The following is a 24437-nucleotide window of genomic DNA, read 5'->3' on the forward strand; positions in this document are numbered from 1 at the left end:
AGAGGAGCTTTACCCACTTATAGATCTACAAAAAGTGTGGTATTAACTGATATTCTCTAGCATTATGTTATAAAAATTTAGTTTCCAGCTGACTTATTTTTATGTCCTTATGAAAGCAACATGTATAGGTCCAAGTAATTTCTCATTTGGGATTCAAATAAAGGATACTACCAAGTTTATATAGAATCTTAAATTACCTAGAATTACTGACTGAGAGACCTCAGAAAGAGAATAAGATCTAGATGCATCTATACTTTGATCTAAAATAGGGACAGATATGTTGCGGGGCTCTGTGGTTTATGCCTATAATCAGTCCTAGCTATTTAGGAAGCTGAGAGCTGAGGATTGTGGGTTGAAACCAGACTGCACAGATAAATTTCCAATTAAGCAGCAAAAAGTGGCAAGTGGAGGTGTGATTCAAGTGGTAGAGTATCAGCCTTAAGTGAAAGAGCTAAATGACTGCACCTAGGCCCAGAATTCAAGACTCTGTAAATAGATGTACTAAATTCTTACTCAGAAGACATATTTTAATACTATCCGACAACTATCGACCAATCATGTGTTTAAGAAAAGGGAGAGGGGAGATTACAATTCGTTCTTTATAGCTATGCATCCTCAGATTCTACCAGCCTTGGGTAGAAAATATGACTAAGGGGATTCCAGAAAGTTCCAAAAAAGCAAAACTTGAGTTTACTTCTAGCTTACTCATTCCTAAGTATTCCAATGAGTCTAGGTAAATGGAGTGATGTATAGGTATTGTATTAGATATTCTGAGTCATCTACAGATAATTATAGTATATGAGAGGGCATGCAAATATTAGTCCCTTTAAAATAAAGGACTCCGATGTCCAGAGACTTGAGTCCCCAGGCAGAGGGCTGGAACCAAGGATGATTCTGTGCTTCATTCCTTCTTTCTGTCTAGACTTCTGTATCACAACACTAGGAAGTGTAGACAATTCTTTTTGAAATATCAAAAGTTGTGAATCCAAAGATTTGAAAAAGGGGCAGAATATGGAGGGAAACACAGTTCAGTAAACCATTCTGCAAGGGCAGTTCCAACTTCCCTTCTCAGTGACAGATCACCCAAGACAGTTTGAAGCAGGGAAAAGTTCGCTTGGGTCTTGATTTCAGAGGTTTCAGGCCATGCTCACTTGATCCCTGGCTGTGGGCCTGGGGCAAGGCAGAACTTCATTGGAGGAAGTGGGGGAAGGGCAGAACTATGTACCACATGGTGCTGAATGAGGAGCTGTAATCCTAGCTACTCTGGGAAGCCCATGAGACTCTTAGCTCCAATCAACTACTTAGAAAAAGCTGGAAATGGTGCTGTGGCTCAAGTGGTAGAATGCTAGCCTTGAGCATAAAGAAGCTGGGGGAAAGTATCTAGTTTCTGAGTTAAAACCCCAGGACAGAGTGGAGGGTGGGTGGAGAGGGGGAGAGGGAAAGGGGTGGTGTGGTGTATGGGGGGAGAGGAAGGAGAGGGAGAGGGAGACCTGGAGAGGGAGACAGGAAGAGGGAGAAAGAGGAAGAGAAAAAGAGGAAAGGGGTCACCTTCAAGGGCATGACTCCAGTGAGCACCCACTAGGCCCCACCTGCTAAGCTTTCTGTGCACACTAAATTTGAGATTGGCTGGTGGTTGGTGCATAGTGTTAAAATATGCCTTCTGGGTAAGAACTTAGTGTATCAATTTACAAGACATCACGTTCCTGTTCTAGGTCTCATTCTCCCCAGTAAGATTCTACATAAACCAAGACATAACCCATGGCCTTGGTGGTGGTGGGGTTCAGATCCAGATCAAAGTACAAGCTTGGATTTACTCACTTGCCCTCTTCATCCCTCTCCCTCCTTACCCCTCCCAGGCTGCCTTGACCATCCAGGACAGCCACATCGAGATCCACAAGTTGGTTCTGCGGGAGCAGGAGAGCCTGGCCCCTGGCCACCTGTTCCGAGGTGGTTCCCTGCAGGACCAGGAGAAATCTCGCAACCTGGAGAAGCAGCGCGAAGAGCTGGCCAACTTCTACACGCTGCAAGGGCAGTTCCAGCAGGAGCAGCGGCGCTGGCACCGCACCTGTGACCAGCAGCAGCGGGAGCAGGAGGCCAAGGAGAGCTGGCTGCAGGAGCGGGAACGGGAATGCCAGTCCCAGGAGGAGCTGCTGCAGAGGAGCCGCGGAGAGCTGGACCATCAGCTGCAGGAGTACCAGCAGAGCCTGGAGCAGCTGCGCCAGGGCCAGCGGCTGGTGGAGCGGGAGCGGGAGCGGATGCGCATCCAGCATGGCCTGCTGGGCCACTGCAAGCACAGCCGGCAGAGAAGCCTTCCAGCGGCCTTCCCTCTGGGAAGCAAGGAGGTAGGGTTTTCTGCAGTAGGACTTGCTGTTCCACCAAGCCAAGCTAAGCCAAGCCAGGCACTCCTGCGTGGAACCAGATAGCCGTTTCTGATGCTAGTGTGCGAGGGCATGAGGAGTGTCTCAGTTTGTAGGTGGCAAAGGAGCTCTCAGAGGAGATGCGTCTGCATTTTGATCTAAAATAGGGACAGACATGTTGCAGGGCTCTATGGCTTATGCCTGTAATCAGTTCTAGCTATGTAGGAGGCTGAGAGTTGAGGGTTGAAGTCAGTCTGGACAGGTAAATTTCCAATTAAGCAGCCAAAAGTGGCAAGTGGAGGTGTGGTTCAAGTGGTAGAGTATCAGCCTTAAGTGAAAAAGCTGAGTGACTGCACCTAGGCCCAGAACTCAAGACCTGGTACTAGCATGCACACACACACACACACACACACACACACACACACACACATGCACACACGCACAACAACAACAACAATTAAAAAATTCTAGAAAACTTTAAAGTCTAAAGGTCCTATTGGGTCAGAGATACTTTTGACTAAGTAAGGAACACAGAGTCAGTAAGGAAGGGGGAAGGTTGTTCTTAGAGATCCTTTACTATGAATCCATTATTTTCCTTGTATTTAAAGGACAGTATATTCTTTTTAAAAATCCGTTTTTTAAAAATTAGCATCCATTAGCTATCTAAGGGGCTTTCTTTTAACATGCCTATTCATGCAAACAATGCATCTTGATACACAGTCTATACTTACATGATGGAATAAGAACATCCTATTGTATTCTATGATACAGGTACCTTTTGGTAGATCAATGAACTATTAATGTGTTAAGTACCAAATTGAGCAAATATAAAATTATCCTGCTGAGGTTATTCTTTGTGAAGGCAATTGTAAATTTCAAATTCATTTCACTGTTAGTTAACATGACTTTTTATTAATTAATGACTGTGTAATTAATCTAGAATCTTTCAGAACATTCTAGTTTCCTCTGTGTCCTCTAGCTATGCTTGGCAATTCCATTTGTCTCCATTTTTCTGCATGGTGTGCATCACATGTGTGCTGTTTATTGAGAGTGTAAAAGTTAATAAGCTTACGAGGAAAGCTATGTTGCATCTGATTTTTCTTTTAAGTTCTCTAAGTTACATTTACTGCAAACTTCTCATGTACATGTGGATATATTTTCAACTTTTTTATTTAACAAAAGTGGAAATACTGCTTGTTTTGATTAAAACAAAGCAGAAACACTTTAATAGCATACAACACCATTGCTTTTTTTTTTTTTTAAAGGTATGTGGGGAATTGAATTTTGGGGTTCTAATTTGTGTTAAAAGGGGGTGGAAAGAGAGAGTAGGTGGTAAAATTCCACTTGGCCTCATTATTACTAAAATCTTTATTATGAGGTCAGGGGTTTTCAGGCCTGTGGGAGAAATACATTTGAAATTTGTTAAGGTAGTGGGAGAAAATATTGTCCTTTTTCCAACTTGTTTTCAATTTTAATTGTCTTTTAAGTTGTACAGAGGGGTTCCATTCAGTGTGTCAGGTTTTGTGTATAATGTGGAGTGATCAATGTCAGTCCTTGTGTCATTCTCCCCCATCTCTCCCAGCCCCACCCATCCCCTCAATTTACCTGGTTCCATTTCCACATGTGCACGTTGAACGTTATGACTGCATCTGCCCAATCTTTCTCTGTATTTCTCTACACAGGTAGTGGACCTTAATCGATCTGAGAGTTTGTGTCATGAAAGTTCATTCTTCATCAATGAAGCTTTAGTGCAAGTGTCACTTAACAGTTTGAATAAACCGAATCCATCAGGTGTCCATGAGGATGCCACTCACCCCTTCAGTAAACTTCATTCTGATTTGGCAAGGACTAGTGACAATCAAGTAGACCTGAAGACAGACGTTTCTCAGCTTTCAGATGTCAACCATATATTGTGGACAGCCGCTGGACCCTGTCACCAGATACTTCCTCTCCAAGAAAGCAACAAGGATTCCTATAGCAATGGTAATGAACGCTTCACCCATCCTCAGTATGGCTCAAACAAGAAGTTGTTTCTCTGAGTGGTGGGCTCTTTGGTAGAATGAGTCAAACTGTGCCCTAGAATGAGAGTAAATTAGTCCCCAGGAAGATGAACCAGGGCTACGGCAAAAACTTCTCTTTGGGGATAGTCAGGGACTCACTTCACTTCTAATTAAGCTATGGTTATAAGACTTAGGGATTGTGACCATCGCACTTTAAAGAACCACCAGGGTTTTCAGACCTGTAAACTACATGATGTCCTCTTAAAAGTGAAACAGCTTGGTATTTATTTCCTCACTGTGAGCTCTCCCTATAGCCTGATCCATTTCATCATTGGCTCTTTGAAAGAAGAAGTATGGACAGGATTTGTGGTCAGACCTTATCATCTATCATGGCAAGTTCCTATGATGTTAGTGAAATCTTCTGTATGGCTATTAAACACCCAGAAAATGAAACAGTTAACATCATTTGTCATTGTAAAAAAAAGAGAGAGAGAAAAGGTGTTGTTTCTCTATAAGTACCTCGTAATAACACGATTTGCTAATCCCATTAAAGCATTTGTCAAATATAAAGGAAGGGATGCTCAGGTTTCCAGCTCCACATGAATCCAAATGATTTAAATCTATGTCCATTATAAATTGTTTTCTATGGGACATGAGGTAGGGAATGAGAAGAACTTGAAACCTCTCTACTGAAGAACAGATGGTATGCAATAGAATAAACAAATGGCTGGCCACATGGACGTGAAGTAAATCACTGACAGTAATATGTTTCAGAAATATAAAACAAGCAGTAGTATAAAGATCTTTAGAACTGGACACAGATTTATGTCGGTGCTTCAGATATATTCTTAGTTTGTCAGTTGGGAGGATAATTTTTCCACAATACAAAGTTTTGAAGGTATTTGGCTTCTTCCAATTAGGGTGTATAATAGTCTGACATAGCTTGTAAGTTGATTTATTGAAGATACTGAAGATGTTGACTCTCACTAGTGGCTAATTCTTTATACCACTAGTCACTGGTATAACTTTTGGCATCTAAAAAGAATGGGATAGTTGTTAAAAGTAATTTCAAATGTTTTTTAGATAAAAAGGAAAAGTGCAATAACAATATTGGGATTTAAAAGAAATAAAAGGTGAGTTGGGCACCAGAAGATCATGTCTGTAATCCTGGCTACCAAAATAGCTGAAATCTGGGGGTCACTGTTCAAAGCCAGCTCCACCAGAAACGTTTGTGAGACTTCTATCTCCAATTAATCACCAAAAAGCTGAAAGTGGAGGTGTGACTCAATTGTTAGGATGCCAGCCTTGAGCATCAATAAAAAGAAGGGACAGTACCCAGGCCCTGAGTTCCAGTCCTAATATGCACACACCTCCCACAAATTAAATATAAATTAAAAAGTAAAAGATTAGGTAAGATTTAGAAAATACTCCTCTTTGAAAATATTATCTTTCAATTTAATGTTGCAGAGAGCACATTTCAAAATGCTTTTTCTGGGCACATGTTGCTTTGCTCTGTTGATTCATGAACTTGCTATTTGCAGTGCTTTCTGGGTTTTTGTCAGTGTGGTTTTGCATTCTGGCTTTGGTATAATTCAAAAACTCAGTTTGAGTTAAACCACATTGGGCTTTTGTTTAAATGAAGTATGTCTCTTTTCTTTTTTTTGTGTATCTGCCATCTTTTCCTATTGCCTTGTGCTTCAAAGTAGAAAGCTTTTAAACATTTGGCAGCTTACATGCGGTAAGTAGATAAAAAAAAATGTACTAAGGAAATAAACAGTGATTATATATAAAATCATTGTATCCACATGTAAAGAGTTGGGTGGAGCCAAGAGAAATGCAAAGAAAATGGACTTTGTGCTTAAGAAATTCTGTGTCCTATAGGCCAAGGCCACTCAGGACATTGACCTAGGCAAGGAAAATTGACTTTGGCCTAAATCTCTTTGAAACATTCTGGTGTGGATAAGTAGGGATTAGATGAGAAATGCTGTGTGCTCTGTTAAACACTGGAGGTTTGCAAGTAGGTAGAAATCCTATTTATGTTTGTTTACTTAAGCATGGTAAGAAATTTCTGGAGGAGAGAAAAGAATGTCGGAGAGTATAGCCAGGGATAGGGAAGTAGAATGAAAATGTCATGCATTTTCTTCAGAGGTGGTCAGGGAAGATAAAAATGTTTAAACAATTGTGGAGCTTTCTGTTCTTATCTTCTGCTGTTGGTGGGGGTCTTATCTAGGCTCTGTGTTCTGCACCAAGCTACAGGAGGGGAAGTCAAGGCCGAGTAGAGGGGTTTGCTCTTTGACATTTTGTGACTGAGTCTTTAAATCATTATCAGTGATTACTGCTGAGGGTGTCCGTGGCTCAAAATATTCTCCCTACAATGTTTGCCTATAGTGTTCTAGACTGGTATATTACATTTTTGATTTATTTATAAGGCCTTGTGCTTCCTAGGCAAGTGCTCTACCACTTGAACTTGTTCGTTCCCATTCTCAGGCTGGTATTATTTTGTTTTAATATTATTAAGTGTGCATTTAGACGTGATTTGTTTTTTTGTTTTTTTTTTTTTTTTTTTTGCTTATGTGGTGCTGGGGAATCGAACCCAGGGCCTCATGCATGCAAGGCAAGCGCTCTACCACTGAGCCACCTTCCCAAGCCCTAGACATGATTAATAAAGCAGAAATCTTTCATTGTTGGGCATAAGGTGAGCAGCTTCAGGCCATGCCTGATGAAATGGTTTTGCTTTCTTGTCTGTTCTAGTTCTGTGCATATGGACCCAACTCAGGTCAGTGGAATGTGAATTTCTGGAACAGGAAGATGGATGGAAACAATTATATGTACTTGAAATGCATGAATGTGTTTAGAAGTCACCTAGATTAGATTTTCGCTAGGGTTTTTCAAACTAACCTTGCTATTTTGTGCATTCTTTGTGATCTAACTGGTTCATTTTGTTATAGCACTGCCAGTACCATGAGTAACTATATGACATGTCAGACTGCAGTCATGTACTAACACCGTACGTGGAGAAACTCGCTTAGTACTATAACTCACTGATATGGTCTCATTTTCTGTTTGCTTGTTTTATGCTGGTACAGGAACATGAGGGGCTTGCTTAAGGGCCTGGGGACAGTTCCTTAGTTTTTATACCCACAGCTGGTGTCCTACCACTTGAGCTTCACCTCCACTTACAGTTTTTTAGTGGCTAGAGATAAGAATCTAAGAGTCTTTCCTGTCTGAGCTGGTTCTGAACTGTGACCATCATATCTCAGCCTCCCACGTAGCTAGGATTACAGGCATGAGCCCCTAATACCTGGCTGTGGTTTCTGTTTTTATCTCCCAGAAGAGAAAACTGGGATCCAAAAAGTTTAGACAATTTGTTCAAGGCCTCACAGCTAGTGAGTGAAAGAACTAGGTATTGAACCCTGGGGGACTGACTCTGGACCTCATTCTCTCCAATCACTGCATTAAAAATTAAGTTATTCCTAAGAGCTATGTTAAGCTGTATCTTTTTAACAGAAGTTGGAGAATAAGCCATTGTTTAATGCCTGGCAGTATGTTCATGATTAAGGGCCAGGGTTTTGTTTTTGTTTATTCACCCCCACAACTTCCCTTTTTAATATTACCATTTGGAAACTATTTCTAAATGTTTTGGATTTCTGTGGCCAGCTCTCACATGGGGCTTGAGCATCTTCTGATACCCAATCCTTTAGCTTCTCTTTGTCCCCACCAGGGACATTTTCTTAAGGATATTTTGTTTCTCTAATGTAATGTCTAATAATAACCCCATCTTATTTATAAATATTTTTTAAGGTAGCACTTAAAAATTTTACTTTGAGCTGGATACAATAGTTCACATCTATAATCCTTGCTCTTCAGGAGGCTGGGATTGGGAAGTTCCTCATTTGAGGTCAGCCTAGGCAAAATGGTCAGGAGCCTACAAGCTGGATGCAATGGTATTTGCCTGTGATTCTGCTGCATGGGAAGAATAAATAGTAAGAATGTGATCTAGGATGGCCTGGGAAAAAAGCAAGACACTATTTGAAAAGTAACTAAAGCAAGAAAGGATAGGGCATGGCTGATGTGGTCGAGCACCTGCCTCACAAGCATGAGGACCAGAGTTCAAATCCTATGCCACCACAAAAAGGTGGTTTACTTTCTAGTTTTAGAAGTTATTTCATGAACAAAATTATTTCATGTTTAACTAGTAAATCCCAGTTAGTATTTGATTTATTAATAATGGAAGAGATGGTTGATTTAGGACTTTTTCCTCCCCTCTTCTGAACTCTCTCTCTCTCTTTCTTTCTCTCTCTCTCTCTCTCTCTCTCTCACACACACACACACACAGAAACACACATACACACATTGAATCTTAAGCAATAAAATCTCTGAGGTAAAATTTGCTATGTAATTGGCCCTATGGAATATTAAATTCTATTGTTAAAAAATGCAAAACCATTTTATTCTGTGACTCTTGTCTCCTTGCTTTAAAATTTCTCAAACTAAATATTGAATACATCTACGAGTTTGTTATTTGCCTTTTCCAATAAATAAATATTTTACAGTATGTAAATATTAAATCTTCTTAGTCTCCTTTCAGATATTGCATATTTTTGTCCACATTTTAGTAATATGCTTGCAGATTTGCCTAAAAAATTTTCTTCAATATAGTGAAGGTATTATTTTTATTTTTTCTATGCATTCTACAAACATTGGTTGAGCCAAAATTTTTATAGCAAGCATGAAGATGTGGAGAAATATAGGAACTATATTGTTAGGGTTCTAAAGAAACATTTGGTGCCTAGCAAAATATTATTTAAAATTCAAATCATTGTCTTTAGAATATCTTGTCTTGGTAATTTTTTAAAAAATAAATATTGACAGTTGTGTTAAACTTTCAATAACACTATTCTTTTTACATAGAAAATTTCCATACAAAAATCGATACTATAGTTAATATTTAAATAAAAGTCTTGAAGAAGTAAGAATATGGTCTTTTTTGATGTTTTTAAAACATCAGCACCTTATTTGTATAATCTAGTGGAAAGAAGCTTTGCCAAGGACGTTCAGGCAATTTCCCACAAAACTGAAATTGGCATTAGACACCATAAACTTCAGCGACAAAGGGGCATTTGAAGAGAGATCATATAATTTTGCTAAGGTTGCCAAAGCAAGTACTTCAGACCAGTGGCTAACCAACACAAAGTTCCTCCCTTGGAATTCCCTGGAGAGGTCTGAGATCAAGATGTTGGCTAGCTGGCTTTCTGAAGCCTCCTTTTTTTCCCTCAAGACTGGAATTTGAACTTTGAACCTGATGCTTTACTACCTGAGCCATACCTCCAACCCCAAAGCTTCCTGGCTTGTAAGTAACTGTCTTCTCCATGTTCTGCATGGTCTTCCCTTTGTGCCTGTCTACTGCCTCATCATCTCTCTTGTGCGGATGGCAGTCTGTTGCATTAACGCCTATGCCAATGACCTTCTTTGCTCCTTTATTTTTTTAAAGACTCTATCTCCAATAATATTCTGTCATAGGACTTCCTATGTGAAGGCTAGGAGACACAGTTCATATGATTATTTTCCTCCTGTGATAGGGTTAAGTATTATGAAAGCCTCGATTTCTTTTTAAGGGGATACAGTTGAAATACGATTTATCTATCTTTGTTTACATTTTTTAACTTGTTAAGATAGTGAACTGAACTTCATAATATTAAAATTTTGATAAATATTTATGTATGCATGTATACATAAGCATTTGTGTTCTCCAGTCAGTGCAACAAAGAGAAACTAGGGCAGAAAATATTGACACTGTAGGCTCATTTTCTTTTCTTTTCTTTCTTTTTGTCGGTCTTGGGGCCTGAACTCTGGGCCTGGGCACTGTCCCTCAGTGCTTCAGCTCAAGGCTAGTGTTCTACCACTTGAGCCACAGCACCACTTCCAGCTTTTTCTGCTTATGTGGTGCTGAGGAATCGAACCCAAGGCCTCATACATGCGAGGCAAGCACTCTACCACTGAGCCACCTTCCCAGCCCCCTCATTTTCTACTTACTGAATTTAAGGCAGAACATATCAAGTCCATAGGTTTGTTTCCTACTTACAGGGCCTAAATAAGAAATGTAAACTATATGACTGGTAGATATTTGAGGTCTATGCTTTGATTGCTTATATGACACGAAACTGAATGGTTGAGAATTTTCTCATCATTGGACAAATCATCGGACAATTCTGGATTTCTTCTAGAGTCCTATCAGTGCAGATAATATTTTAAAGGAAGAAGCCACAATATTGCTTGTTATTGGTAATCCTGACCAAAGTATAATGAGTAGGGCTCAAAGGCTTGGTTTTAATCTTTCTCATCATGTAGCTGATTGATTTTAGCCTTTTGCAGATTTTTGTACTAGGAAAAGGAAACGTAACATTTGCTCCTAGAGCCTGGTGAGCCACGAGTACTGTCTGCCAACTTCCTGATTGCATATTCTCTGGGGGCAGGTTGGCTGTCTGAGCCAGCTGGGCCTGGGCCATCCTGTCTTAGCACATGTAGCCCAGCACAGCGGGAGAGCAAAACCAGCAGGTGGGTGGATTCAGAGGCAGCAAGCCAGCCATATTGCTGCCTGTTCATCTCTGTCCTGGGTTTCCATTTGGAGTGGACAAGTTGCTAAAGTGGGAGTCCACTTAGTATGAATGGTTCCAAAAGTTAGGGTTGGCCTTGGGTTATCCTTAGCTTTAAAACAATGCATATATATTACATATGTACATACCTACATATATGTATATATATACATGTTTATACATATATATATATATATATATATATCTTTAGGCCATATGTTTGACATCTCTAGAATAGTGAGGCTTTATTCTTAAAGTGATTATGAGTCAAGTTGGAGAGGGAAGTTATCTGAATTATTGAGGTATCAAATATGCCTAAAGGGTAGAGCATGCTTTCATCGATGACTTGTGGAGCAATTACCTAATGTATCAACAAAGGAAGCACAACCCTTCCCTATCAGAATCTTCCCTCCTTCCATCCCAACTAACCATTAAGATTCCATGTTTAGGTCTTGCTGAACATGTGGTTTGTTCAGCTGTTTTATATTTGCTGTTTTATAAGAATATGAACATTTGGTTCAGGAGGAAACACACTTTTTCTTAAAAGATCATACAGTAAACAATTTCATTTTTGGGTGAACAATCATTTCTTTGTTGCAGTGAGTCAACAAATCATTGTGGCTTACATGTAGCCACAGATAATAGATAATGAATGTACTGAGCTATGTTTTGATAAAACTTTATAATAACAAGTGGCTATAGTTTGCCTACCCCCACAAGCTAGTTTCAAAGCCAGTGATTTAAAACTTGGAAAGACCTTCCCCCCAGCTCCTATGCCCAAGATACTGTGATAGTGTTTTAGAGGGCCAGCATGAGGCTAAGTAAAACATATTTGGATAACCTTAGTTATCATAGCCAGCTATGCATCAGGGTTTCTTGAAGTGTGCAATAAAAGAGAAAACACATTCCTCTGTTCTTAACTTTGATTTGACTTAGGGTATGGTGGAAGCCTGTAAATTTGTGTCTGACATTCTCCTTGAGTGATTTTGAAGCACCTAGGCTCACACGCATCACCACTCTGCTAAGGTACAGTACCAGACTTGATGTTTAAGGGCCTCTGTTCAGATCCTGACTCTGGCTCCTAGTTCTATGTGATTCCTAAAATCTTTGTCTGTGTGAAAGGGAAGGAGGTGTTAATTGGATTTACTATGTTCTGAGGATCTAGTGTGCATCACCTTCCTCTCTGCATTCTGGAGAAAATTCCTTGTAATTTGGATTCAATAGTAACCTGCTATGAAGTAAAAGTGTCTCCTTAAAGCCACTAGTAAGTCAATAACTTTAAGTGAACTGGGGAAATTTTTACTTATAGTGGAAATATGTTACAACTGTCTGTATTGGTCTTCTAGGAGATGTTTGAGTATCACTAGAATTGTCCCATGTACAAAGTTTCCAAAGCAGTGTTTTGTTTCCCTTTGTTTCTCTCTTGGTGAAACACGCTTCATCCACTAACCACATTTTCCAAACCAAATGTGAGCACTCAAATGTAGGGCATTTTGACCACAAGACTGAACATTCAGTTTAGAATAGAGGTCATTTATGTCTATGGACCTCCATATCTTTTTGGTGCATTAGATAAATGTACCCCTAAAAAAAGTCATGTACTAATACTTTGGTTCCCTAAGCAGAACCTCCTATAAGAAAGAAAATGTCATATACCGTCAACAGGAATATTCTGGTATAAATCACTTCTCACTTTCAATTTAAAATTCTATTTGGTTTACAACTTTACTCTTTGATTAACCTGAAATAGTTTGTCCTGGGAAGTCCTGGGTAAATTGATTAAAAAAATCAAGTTTCAGAATTACCAGGAAGCAACTCTTATTAGCACTTAGAATTTGAACTAATTGCATGTGCTATAATTTATGTAATATCTGTCTGCCTTGCTAGAGAGTAAGCTTCTTAGAGGTAGAATATTATATGTGTTTCCTTTATTAATTGCTTTATCAAAAGCACCAAGCTTAGTGTTTAGCTTATAATGAATACCTGTAAATATTTATGAAATGAAGTCTAGATTCATTTCTTCCTCTTTACCACCATTGAGACAAATTTGGTATTACTGATTACAGTACTGTGTATCAGTTCAGTATAAAAATTCCTGTACAACTCTAGAGAGCATTTCTTTATATTGGTTATTTTTCTATTTAGAACGTTGTACATATAGCTCCCATATGGCCATGTGTAGCAAATGAAAACATGTTTAAATGTGTTTTCCATAAAATGCTTTAAGTTAGCTTAACCTTGTAGAAATGAATCCATTGCTGTCATTTTAGGGAGAGGACACATAAATAATTTACCATGTAATTGTTGTATCAATAACAATTAGGCAGTTTATCTATTCATTACAATATATATATTTAAACATAAAGCACCTGAAACACAAGTACATTAAGCATGGATGGCTAGCTCAATATCAGTGAAACATTTTCTTAAACCCTATTTTGTCTTCTGCTAAATCCTATTTAACAGTCCAATGTATTTCCCCAGGCAAAACAATTAGTATTTGTTTAGTTAAACACATTCCTGGAATATGAACCACTTGTTCAGGTAGGGCCTTATACCACATTTGTATTATAGCTATCTTAAAATTGATTGTGGTAGCATCTTTGGAAATATATCCTTTTGTTTTGCTGGGCACTAAAACCCTTCTCATTGCCTCTCAATGGCATTGTTCTGATCAGACAATAAAAAAGCCTAGGCCTTCTTTCTGATCTGTAGAGATGTTAATTTGTCATGATAAGTCATTGTTGAGTTTCCTTGGCTAAGAGGCCAGAATCTCATTCTCTTTTTGGATAAGATATTAATTCAATTTAATTGGACACAATGTTTGAGGATTTATCTAAGAGAAAAATATAGAATTCCATCATTTCACATTATGTAGGATAGGATACTGAGCCTTTGACTGGACAGTTGCACAGTGAAACTGTTCAAGACAACTTATTTTTTTGGTGACTCGTTTTTCCATAGCTTTCTGTGCAAATTTCACAGCACTACTGGTTTTTTTCCCTAAAACATATTATGCTGGATGCTTGTCTTAAATACAGACAATTTGAATCATCTAGCAGAAACACAGGAGACTGTGCTTCTCTGAGAAGCAGAATTGAGGCTTAATTTTTTTTTTCAAACACTGATTCTGTAAGGCTTTGGAAGAAACATTTACAAGCAAAGCATTGGCTGAGTTTTTAATTTTATTTAATGACATGCTTCCGACCAGTGATCTTGGCACGCTGTATGGTGATTTGCAATCAATTAATCATGTGGAGTGTTGTAACGCTGTAATAAGGCTTTGCCGTCTATGCATCTTATAAATCCATCAGAAACAAAGAACAGGAATTGAGTGCCCAAAGATCTCTTCATGCAAACCTCCAAATGAGGAGGTGGTTTTATATTCTGTTTTCTAATGTGTCCCCACAAACCTCAGTCTTTTCCTGTGGGTTCTGAGTTTTGAAGCTCCCATCTCTCAAAAATGGCTTCTCTCGTTGCTTAGCTCATCATAGGAGTCTGTCTGTGGGACTTCTGCATCCAGTTTAGACACTGATCAATTACAATGGGAAATTCTTGATTCTTCCTGATTACTGAAAGAAGGTGTGGTTTTGTGTTTTTCTCCTGAATCCAGGGCAGCCACACTCAACTGCAAGAGGCAGTTTTGATGACTCTTTGTAGTAACTCCTCAGAGAGGAGGCAGTTTCCATCTGGGGAGCACACTGACATTTGCTGGAGGCAGATGGTGGAGATGGGGTAGTGTCACATTAGAAGTCAGGGGAGCTTCACATACTTGGCTTTGCCAAAGCTTATGGAATCTGCATCTTCTGTATCTTAAGCTTGTATTTGTGTCCTTTGAGATATGCCCTTACAGTTGACTACTTAGCAATAGTGTGTGTGTATATATTTCTAATTTTAGCATAGTAAATATGGAGCTATTGAATATTAAAATTTTCCATGAGCCTAAACCCTTGTTGTCTTTATCCATTTTCTTGAGATTCTGATTTTGGAATGTTCTCATAACAAGAATATATGTTGCATCTTATTAAAATCGAACCCTCTTCAAAGAAACTAAAGGATTTCAAAGGTATTTTACTTCTGGCTCTTGACGAGTATTCATTTCTACCACAAAGTTGTACTTCCTTTTGATTTCTTGTTCATTTGTCCAGATTGGCATGAGAGATGTATGAGTGGAGCTGGTCTTATATTTTCAGATGCTTGATGCTTCTCCTCCAGTGAGCCCTAAAATATCCTTTCAAAGTTTTGCATATGCAAACTACTTTTCATCCCAATGTAGATTGGAGAGGGGAGAAGCATAATGAACATTTTGTCCAAGATGTGATGGTCTGTTAGGCAGCGTGTGGTAATCACACTATATTTTGCATTCAGGTTCCAATATAAGAAAGCACAATTATATACTGACATCTCTCTTGGAAGTTGTGGACATGAGCCATAGGCACCTGAGAATGTGGTCATGCTGAGGGGGTATGGAGAGCTTTCCCAGCTACCTACATAAGCTATCTATCTATCTATCTATCTATCTATCTATCTATCTATCTATCTATCTATCTATCTATCTATCTATTTAAATTCAGTTATGTTAAGCTGAATATGAAACCTGAGGTAGAGCATTGTGAAAACTAATTACTACACTGCACTTGTCTTTATGAGCTTCCTCTGATCTAAGCTGGCTACAAGTTTATTTCCTTAATGAATGTAGAGGAAAAAGCCACTGTCTGAGCTTGGAGGAAAGTACACTAAAACTCAGTTGGTGGCTCATACCTGTCATTCTAACTACTTGGGATACTGAGATCTGGAAGATCATAGTCTAAGGCCAGTCTGGGAAAGAAAAGCCCACGAGACTCCATCTTCAAAATGATCAGCAAAGAGCAGGGATGGAGTCATGGCTTAAGTGATAGTGTGCCGACCCAGCAAGCACAAGTTATCACTGTGGAAATGCCCATGGTTTCTCGTGAAATATATAAGAACTAAAATTTTTTTTTCAATTGTGGCTGCTAGTAAGTTTAAATATTTTCTATTTATATTTATCAAATAATGTAGTAAGGCAAATTTGTAGACATTTTGGTTAGATTTAGTCTTTTGACTACTACTTAAGAGATTTAGGAAACCTTTTCACTGGGAATTAAATTCTTCAAAATTCAATTCAGTTCTTTTTTTTGGCGGGGGGAGGGGGGGAGGGGTCTGGTCGTGGGGCCTGAACTCTGGGCTTGGGCGCTGTCCCTCAGCTCTTCAGCTCAAGGCTAGCGCTCTACTACTTGAGTCACAGAGCCACTTCCGGCTTCTTTTTTCTGCTTATGTGGTGCTGAGGAATCGAACCCAGGGCCTCAGGCATGCAAGGCAAGCGCTCTACCACTGAACCACCTTCCCAGCCCTCAGTTCTTTTTGAAATCAAAGTGGGCTTAAGATAAAAACCTTTATTTTCTAAAACAAAGTTATGCTACTTCTAGTTTTTTTTTTTTCTGGAGCTTTTTTGAGAGACCATTGGCTAACTTTGAGGATGTGTGTCTTGGAATATTCCAGAAAATGTGTTTCACATTGACCTTGATTAGATGACTGCGTATACATTGACTTAGGGTGGGAAAAAACCCAAAACATTGGAGTGGAAACCTGCTTAGGTTTCTGGTAATTAATTTTTGCCAGAATCTGGTTCATGTGAGAAAAGCAGACAATGCAATGTTCCTTGTCATTAAAAGAGGAGAAAAATAAAGAATGGAGCACAGTATCTGCAACCAAGCTTCAACAGGAATAGACTAAAAACACACATATCTCATGGAGTGGCCCTCACAGGTTTATTGGTACTCCACTGGCATGTGAGGGGTTTGAAGTATGGAAGAATGGCCTTGGTCAATATTGGACAGTAGAAATGGCAGAGTGGTAATAGGATGAAGACAGAAGGTGTGGGAATGATGCTGGTTCAGACTCCAGTGCTATCAGTTAGTATCCACGAATCGTCAGCTAGTACTTAAGGTTCCTCTGTATGACTAAGTCTCAGCTCCCTCATTTATAAAGTTGGCCTTGTGGTTGTATTTGCTTTGTGGGTCGTATGAGGGTTACCTAGAGCAATGTGTATTAAATTCTATGGATCCTGTGAATATTTAATAGACATTACTGATACCATTATTTCCTGTGGTGGGTGGGAGTACATTATTAGTAATTATTATTAAGTTTTCCATTGCCAGACACTTGAGGCACAGGACTGAATCTCACCTGGTGCTCTGGTAACTAAAGAGACTGGTGATGACTCATTTGACTATTATCTAAGTCATCACATCTCAAAAAAATGATCCACAACTTGGCTGTTATTTGATATGCTATGATTTTTTTTAAAGTTCCTGTGATCAGATAGTGTTGGGAAATGCTAGTCTGGGAAACACACAAGCTTCTATACATTTGTATTGTGTTCATGTGCTCTGTAAATCTCCAAAAGTGACACTTCCCAAATATCTTAAGTGTAGCACCCTCTCCCCAGGCCAGCAGCTTGCAGAACTACTTTTTTAAACATACTTTGGAAAATATTAATGTCAATGAATGTTGAAATCATCTAATTGCTTGTGGCATACCCTTCAAATACATTTTTTTTTCTCCCTTGGGAGCAGTTGAAATCCAAATGACACATCCCAACATAATTTACCACATGGTAACTCAAATTCAACTCAGTGAATTTCAGATAGAGCTTTGTTTAACCCCTAGGCCAGCACTGGGGCCTGCAAACAAGGGTTGATGTTTAGTCCCCTTAGGTTTTTCTGGGTCACCATTCATGGACTTATTCAAACCCTCCAAGTACTGGAAGTCATTCATCCTTGACAAAGCACCCGAGGCTGCACACTTGAGTCTGGCTTGTAGTCGCTCAGCCTCACCTGGGACTGTCCCCTCCCTTTTTATCCCAAGGTTCAGCTATAGTAAGTTCTCTCAGCTGTGGGAGAACCCAGGGCCCTGTACCTGTTGTAAATCTACTTCCTCGCTTCCTACTTTATCTTCTTCTCCATCCTTTACTCCTGACTGTAATGTCTACTCTTTTATGATTAACTCATGAGTCATTTACTTCTCTAGATCCCCAGGAGTCAGAAGTATCTTTTGAGTGACCCTGAGAAACCCAGTAGATATTTTTATTACATTCCACTATCTTATTTGCATTCCTTTGAGACTTTGTAGTGCTTTATGCAGTTTATGTATTGAGGTATGATTTACCTGTTGTGAAGGAGCTCAACTGTAAAGCCAGTTGGATAGCTAGAGTGTCAGGACAAAGAACATTCCTATCACATTGTTAACACCCAGATCCCACCGTAAGCATCTCTCTGCTTTCCATCTCCAAACACAATTTTTGCTTATTTTAGAATGCAAAGGAATGTGGTACCCTGTATGTTTTTGTACCCATCTTGCTTCACTTAGTTGTTATTTTTGAGATGTATCCACGTTTTTGCATGGACCATGTCTGGCTCTCTGTGTTACTGAGTAATCTTCTCTTGTTAAATATGTCACGGTTTACCTACTTGACTGGCACCTGGCCTGCTTCTAGTTTTTAGCTATTATGAATAAAGCTACAATGAACATTCTTGTATAAGGGTTTTTGTGTATTCATTTTCATTTCTCTGGATAACTATCTAAAAGTAAAATTACTACTAGGGCAGGTGTTTGTTTAACTTTTAAGGAACTGAAGTTGCTTTCAAAGTAACTATATGGATTGTAAGCTTTCTGGGAGGGTAGAGCAGGTCCAGTACTCTTTGTTTTCCTGGTACTGAGCCCTGGACAGGGCACACACTAGGAAACCAGTGTTTACTGAAGAATGAATGATTAGAAACTTGAACTAGTTTTCATTCTGAGATGCAGAAATGAATGCTTTTTCCATTAAGGGGGTAGGAATTTCAATTGGCTAAATGTAGGTTCATGGTAGGCAGCAAAAAGGGCACCCATTCTTGTCTTGCTCATTTCAGGGTGGTGTGAATGAGGAGATGTAGCTGAACATAACGTCCGTAGACCGGGCCTGATTACCAGGAGCTGCCAAGCTTTAAAAAGCCACCTAAAGTTAATACGGTTAATGTTTTTATTCTAGATGGCCCAAACATATTTTTCCAGCCTTCTTCCCCTTTGGTTCATCTGCTCAAAGCCATATTTCATCAAACTGGATGCTTGTCCTTTTTTGATGACTGCTATTGTCTTTTCCCTTGGCTTGCTATATGGAACACCTCCCACACAATCCCTTTCTGATGACATCCTGGTAAGCGTTTGAGGTTTTATTTTGATATTTTCTCCACCCTGGAACCAGTATTGGCTACCACTTCTGGAAGTTCCTCCCTCTCTGGTGGGTCTCTGAGATTGTAGTCTTCTCTCAGTTCACAGGATATCCTACCTATCAAAGTCACCTGGGTAACCACGGCCTCCTACTCTGGGTCACATACTTAGTGGTCCTCAGAAGTTGGGTAGGGCTGGGACTGCTGGTTACTACAGAAGTACCTGTGGCTACTCTACATGGTTCTTGCTCTTGGGTCCCTCATGATGTTGCATTTGGGAATTTGTGTCACCTGTGTAATAATTAAAGGGAAGCAAGCTAGCCGTCGATAGGCTGTAGTGTTAGTCACTGGTCATGTCAGGAAGCACATGTATTAGTTAGGTAGATATCTGTGAACTCAGATACCACATCTGTGAATCAGATGATGTATTCACAAGATAATTTTAGATCACCTTCTTTAGGGAAGGTCCAAAAGACTGTGGTTTGCAAATTCTCTTTCCATTGCTGTTTCAGCAGTTTAAAATCCTAAGTTTGATTCTTTTCTAGGACCAGTCTTCTTTCCTAATTGCACAATTCCTAAAAGTGCTTTAGTTTGATTTCCAGAAATGTAATGTAGTGCTCTTAACTCTGATAACATACATCTAAAAAAGGATACCCGAAGGTGTGAAATTTGCATTGGCCAACACATCTTTTCTATATATTGTGTTGTACTTTTAAAATTGTAATCCTTTTAGAATGACATAAACCCAAGGCTGTAATTGGAAAAGATATTTCAGGATTTGGTTTCTTAGTAAATGCTATTTCCAACAGATGAGAATTACTAAGTTCATGTTCCTTAAAAAATATGTTGCCTCCCAAATGATAAATGCCAGTTTTCTAACAAAGAATAGGCCTGTGCACTTTCAAACATGTCATAATTTTGTAGTTGATCTAGAAGGAAAAAAAAAAGCTTATTTATAGACCTTTAAAAGCAGAGACTTAGATGCCATTTTTCAAGCTGGTAATAGCATAATTATTAAGAAGCAGGTAGAACTAATTGGCATGGGTGTGTTTGATTTAATTGTGTGCCTGATTCTGAGTAAAAAAAAAAAAAAACCATCTCATCTTGTGTGCTTAAGAATTTTAGCAGCTGTTTTCTCCTCTAGTGAACCAGTAAGAAGTAAATGCAGCATTAAAATTCCTACGTCGATTTCCTGCGTTATTCCACTGGCAGAGAAATCAATTTGATTCTTCTACTCTCAGCAAAATGAGAGGCTGAACTGTTTCAGCGTGGGTAGAAACTTGCTGCTAATTCTTTGCAAGAAGCCATTTCTTTTGTCATGGTGCTCAGGAATCCTTGATTTCCGAATCCTTCAGAGGGATTTAATGCCAGGACAGGTTTCCTATCCTGTCGCAGGACGCCATCGAATTCTGCCTGTTCTTACTATATTATCCTCGCCTCTTCATAGGGACTCCCATACTGGACTGTCCTGATTCCTTTTGATTACTTAAAATGGACATATTCTTTGTCTATCTGAATCCATTTGGACCATATCAAACATATGCAAAATTAACAAAGGAAAATAGTTTCTTATACCACTCCCCTATCTTGAAAACATTACAACCAGACTCTTATCTCCTTCTATGTGTTGTATTATTTTGCAGCAAATTCTCAAAAATCCTCCTTCATCCACAAACATTACAATAGATAATACTAAACAATAAAGTAGTCTTTTAAAACTCATTATTGTACTGAGGGAAAAAAAACAAGCACTAATTCCATATTATCAACATAGAGTCTTATTTTAAAATTTCACTGTTTTGTAAATGTCACACATGTGAATTTTTCCAGTTTTACTTTTTAACTCAGGATTCAAATAAACACTACACATTCTAGTTACAGTGACTTGCCATGTCATTTAATATGTTTATTAAAATAGAAAGTTTAATTATGAAAATGTCAAGCTTACAGGAAAAGTCAGAAAAAATATGTGTTAGCCATATATTTAGCAACTGTTAACATACTGCCATATTGTCACCATCTCTTTGCCTTTTTTTTGCCAACGTAACATGTAAGTTTATAAGTACAATGCTTCTTGATCAGTATAACCCCTTCCATCATTCTCCATGCATCTTTTTTAACTTCATGTCTTTTTTTCATTTTAAGGAATATTGCTAATATGTCTATAATCCCTCCTATTAACTTTCCTTCCTCCTCCCCTTTTTTTTCTATTCGGAGTTAAGCTATATCTTAAAATTGGTATATGTGATTTCCACAGGATATTTTTATGCTATTGATACATTACATAAATACATCTATAACCAACATAACATATCTTTTATTTTAAACAGTTATACAAATAACTGTTTGTTTACAATGGTTAATGATTAATGGTTACTTATAATGGCTAATAAGCAACCATTTATGAGATCATTTGTGTGTATATCTTTCTATACCTTGCTTTTTTTAATTCTACACACATATTTACACATGTGATATAAACCATTTTAACCTGCTACATGTTATCCCATTATGTAAATAACACCAGAGTATTCATACACCCTACCAGTAAGTAGAAAGTTTGCAGTGTTTAATAGGAATTACATTTGATCAATATTCTTTTTTTTTTTTGTCAGTTATGGGGACTGAACTTGGCCTGGACACTGTCCCTCAGCTCTTCAGCTCTGGGCTAGCATCCTAGCACTTGAGCCACAGCACCACTTCCGGCTTTTTCTGCTTATGTGGTACTTAGGAATAGAACCCAGAGCCTCATGCATGCAAGGCAAGCACTCTACCACTGAGCTACCTTCCCAGCCCTCAATCAGTATTCTTTTAACATGTTTCATCAAGCACATAAATAAGAGCTTCTTTACAGTGGAATACCTAGAAGTGGTTAGAATATCTTTAGCTTTGCCAGTAGTGACTGATTCTATCAGCAATAATATCTTGATATGCCAGGTCCTCCTCAGCACTTAACTTAGGCTTCTAAGTTTTTGTCAATATAGTGGGTATGAAATTGTTATCTTCTTTCTATTCAGATTACAGAGAGATATAGTATCATTTCATGGTTGTCTTTTTAATATTCTTCTTCTATGAATTCTCTGGTTAGATGGCTTTCTTCTAACTCATAGTAGATTTTGGAATTTCAAAAGTGTGTACTCTTAATTATTTAGAGATCTTCGTGCATCATCCTAATACATTTTGTTCTCAATACATTTTGTATTTTGGGGCAGTCCGGTCGTGGGGCCTGAACTCTGGGCCTGGGCGTTGTCCCTCAGCTCTTCAGCTCAAAGCTAGCGCTGTACCACTTCAGCCACAGCGCCACTTCTGGCTTTTTTCTTTTTTGCTTATGTGGTGCTAAGGAATCGAACCCAGGGCCTCATGCATGCAAGGCAAGCACTCTACCACTGAGCCACCTTCCCAGCCCCATACATTTTGTATTTTGGAAAAGTGGTTTTCAAAGAAATGATATATATAGTTCTACCTAGACATTTTAAAATTAGAAAGGTACATATTTAAAACTATACTCGTTCAAGACCGTGAAGGATCAACAAGGGCAGAAACTACTCAAAGTTGTGCTCTTGCTTTCTAAGACTTTACTGCCTTGTAAATAGGTCCATCCATATACTTTGTTCCCATTCCCACTTTTCCCTTCTGTACTTCTCTTGATAATTCATCAATATTATTTTTACATACAATGCATCTAATATCTAGCAGTTTTATTTCCTTTTCTGCCTTTCTATTCCACTGTGGACTTGCTTTCTAGTCTTGCTCTACATCCTGGGCAGACGCTGCAAAGCTTTCCTATGTTGAATCCTCTGTGCTCAGCCCTAGGCTTTCTCTTTTCTGGCCTATTTCTTTATTGAATATGACTATGGGAAAGGAGTGGTGTTTATCCTCAGGACTTTTACTAAGAAAAGATTTAATGAAAGCCAGTCTTTTCTCTGATTATTTGAATTGTCTTCTTACATATTTATTCTTGCTACTCTGACACTGGGTTTTAGAATTTATCAGAATTCAATACTATCTGAGAAATTTATTGCTTTATTTCAAAAATTTGAAGGATATTTTTCCTCTACATTCCAGGGTACTGCTCAGGTGTCTGATGCTATTCTGATCCTTATCTTTGTCTGTGAACTGTTTTAACACTGGAAACTTGCCTGTCTCAACTGAATGTTATAGTATCTTTTATTAAAATGTTATCTCTTACTAAAATTAGTTAGCCAGTTGTATTCATTAGGCTTTTTATGTCTGAAGACATATCTTCCCATATCTTTACTTCTGGGAAGTTGTCTTTTTCTTTTCATCACTGATTGGAACCAGGACCTATTGAATCTTCTGATTTTCTCTCCTCTATTTCCTTTTCTGCATATTTTTGTTCTACTTCCTAGCAGATTTCTTTTTTAATATACATATTTATTGTAAAGACACTGTACAGAGGGGTTACAGTTACATAAGTAAGGTATGAGTACATTTCCTGGGCTGGGAAGGTGGTTCAGTGGTAGAGCATTTGCCTTGCATGTCTGAGGCCCTGGGTTCGATTCCTCAGCACCACATAAGCAAAAAGAAAAAAGCCTGAAGTGGCGCTGTGGCTCAAGTGGTAGAGCGCTAGCCTGGAGCTGAAGAGCTGAGGGACAGGGCCCAGGCCCAGAGTTCAGGCCCCACTACCGGACCCCAAAAAAAAAAAGAAAAAAAATGAGTACATTTCCTATGAACATTGTTACCCCTCCTTTGTTTTTCCCCTACTATTCCTTCTCTCCCCACCTCCCCAACTCCTCCCTCCTCCCCAACCATGAAGTTCTAAGTTCATTTGCTTTCTTTTTTTTTAAATAAGTTTTTTTATTGTGAAAATACTGTACAGAGGGGCTACAGTTACATGAGCAAGGTAATGAATACATTTCTTATCAAGTATTGTTTCCCCTCCCTTCCCTTTCATCTCCACAACTACACTCCCCCTCACCTGCCCTGCCTAAATTGTAAAGTTCATTTTCAACATAGTGTCTTGTACATCTTGTTGGTCATCCTGTATCCTTCTTTTAGCATTTTGTTATTTCCCTTCCCCTCCCCAAATTAGAAAAATGTATATGCAAGATGCAGGGTACCAGAATCAAATACAGTGACAACAGAGGTTGTACCATGGGGGAAAAACATACAAAGAAAGAAAAAAATCACATAATAATTATAAGTACATTATAAAAGAACAACAAAAAAGATAAAATCTCTTGTGTCCCTGTCTTGGGGTTCATTTCATTTAGCATCAGGTTATATGGTCATATGTAC

General features: G+C 38.7%; 1 protein-coding gene across 2 annotated transcripts in view; it reads left to right on the forward strand.

Moving 5' to 3' along the window:
* The window catches only part of Arhgef28 (Rho guanine nucleotide exchange factor 28), a 222749-nt gene that overhangs the window by 185826 nt on the left and 12486 nt on the right, over window positions 1-24437 (forward strand). For both annotated transcript variants that reach the window (XM_042690839.1, XM_042690840.1), the window contains 2 exons: window positions 1857-2342; window positions 4040-4340. In XM_042690839.1, the coding sequence (XP_042546773.1) occupies window positions 1857-2342; window positions 4040-4340 (787 nt within the window). The remainder of the gene's footprint in view (window positions 1-1856; window positions 2343-4039; window positions 4341-24437) is intronic.

This window comes from Dipodomys spectabilis, unplaced genomic scaffold, assembly GCF_019054845.1.
Source record: "Dipodomys spectabilis isolate Male_0828 unplaced genomic scaffold, ASM1905484v1 ptg000140l, whole genome shotgun sequence".
Lineage (NCBI taxonomy): Eukaryota > Metazoa > Chordata > Mammalia > Rodentia > Heteromyidae > Dipodomys > Dipodomys spectabilis.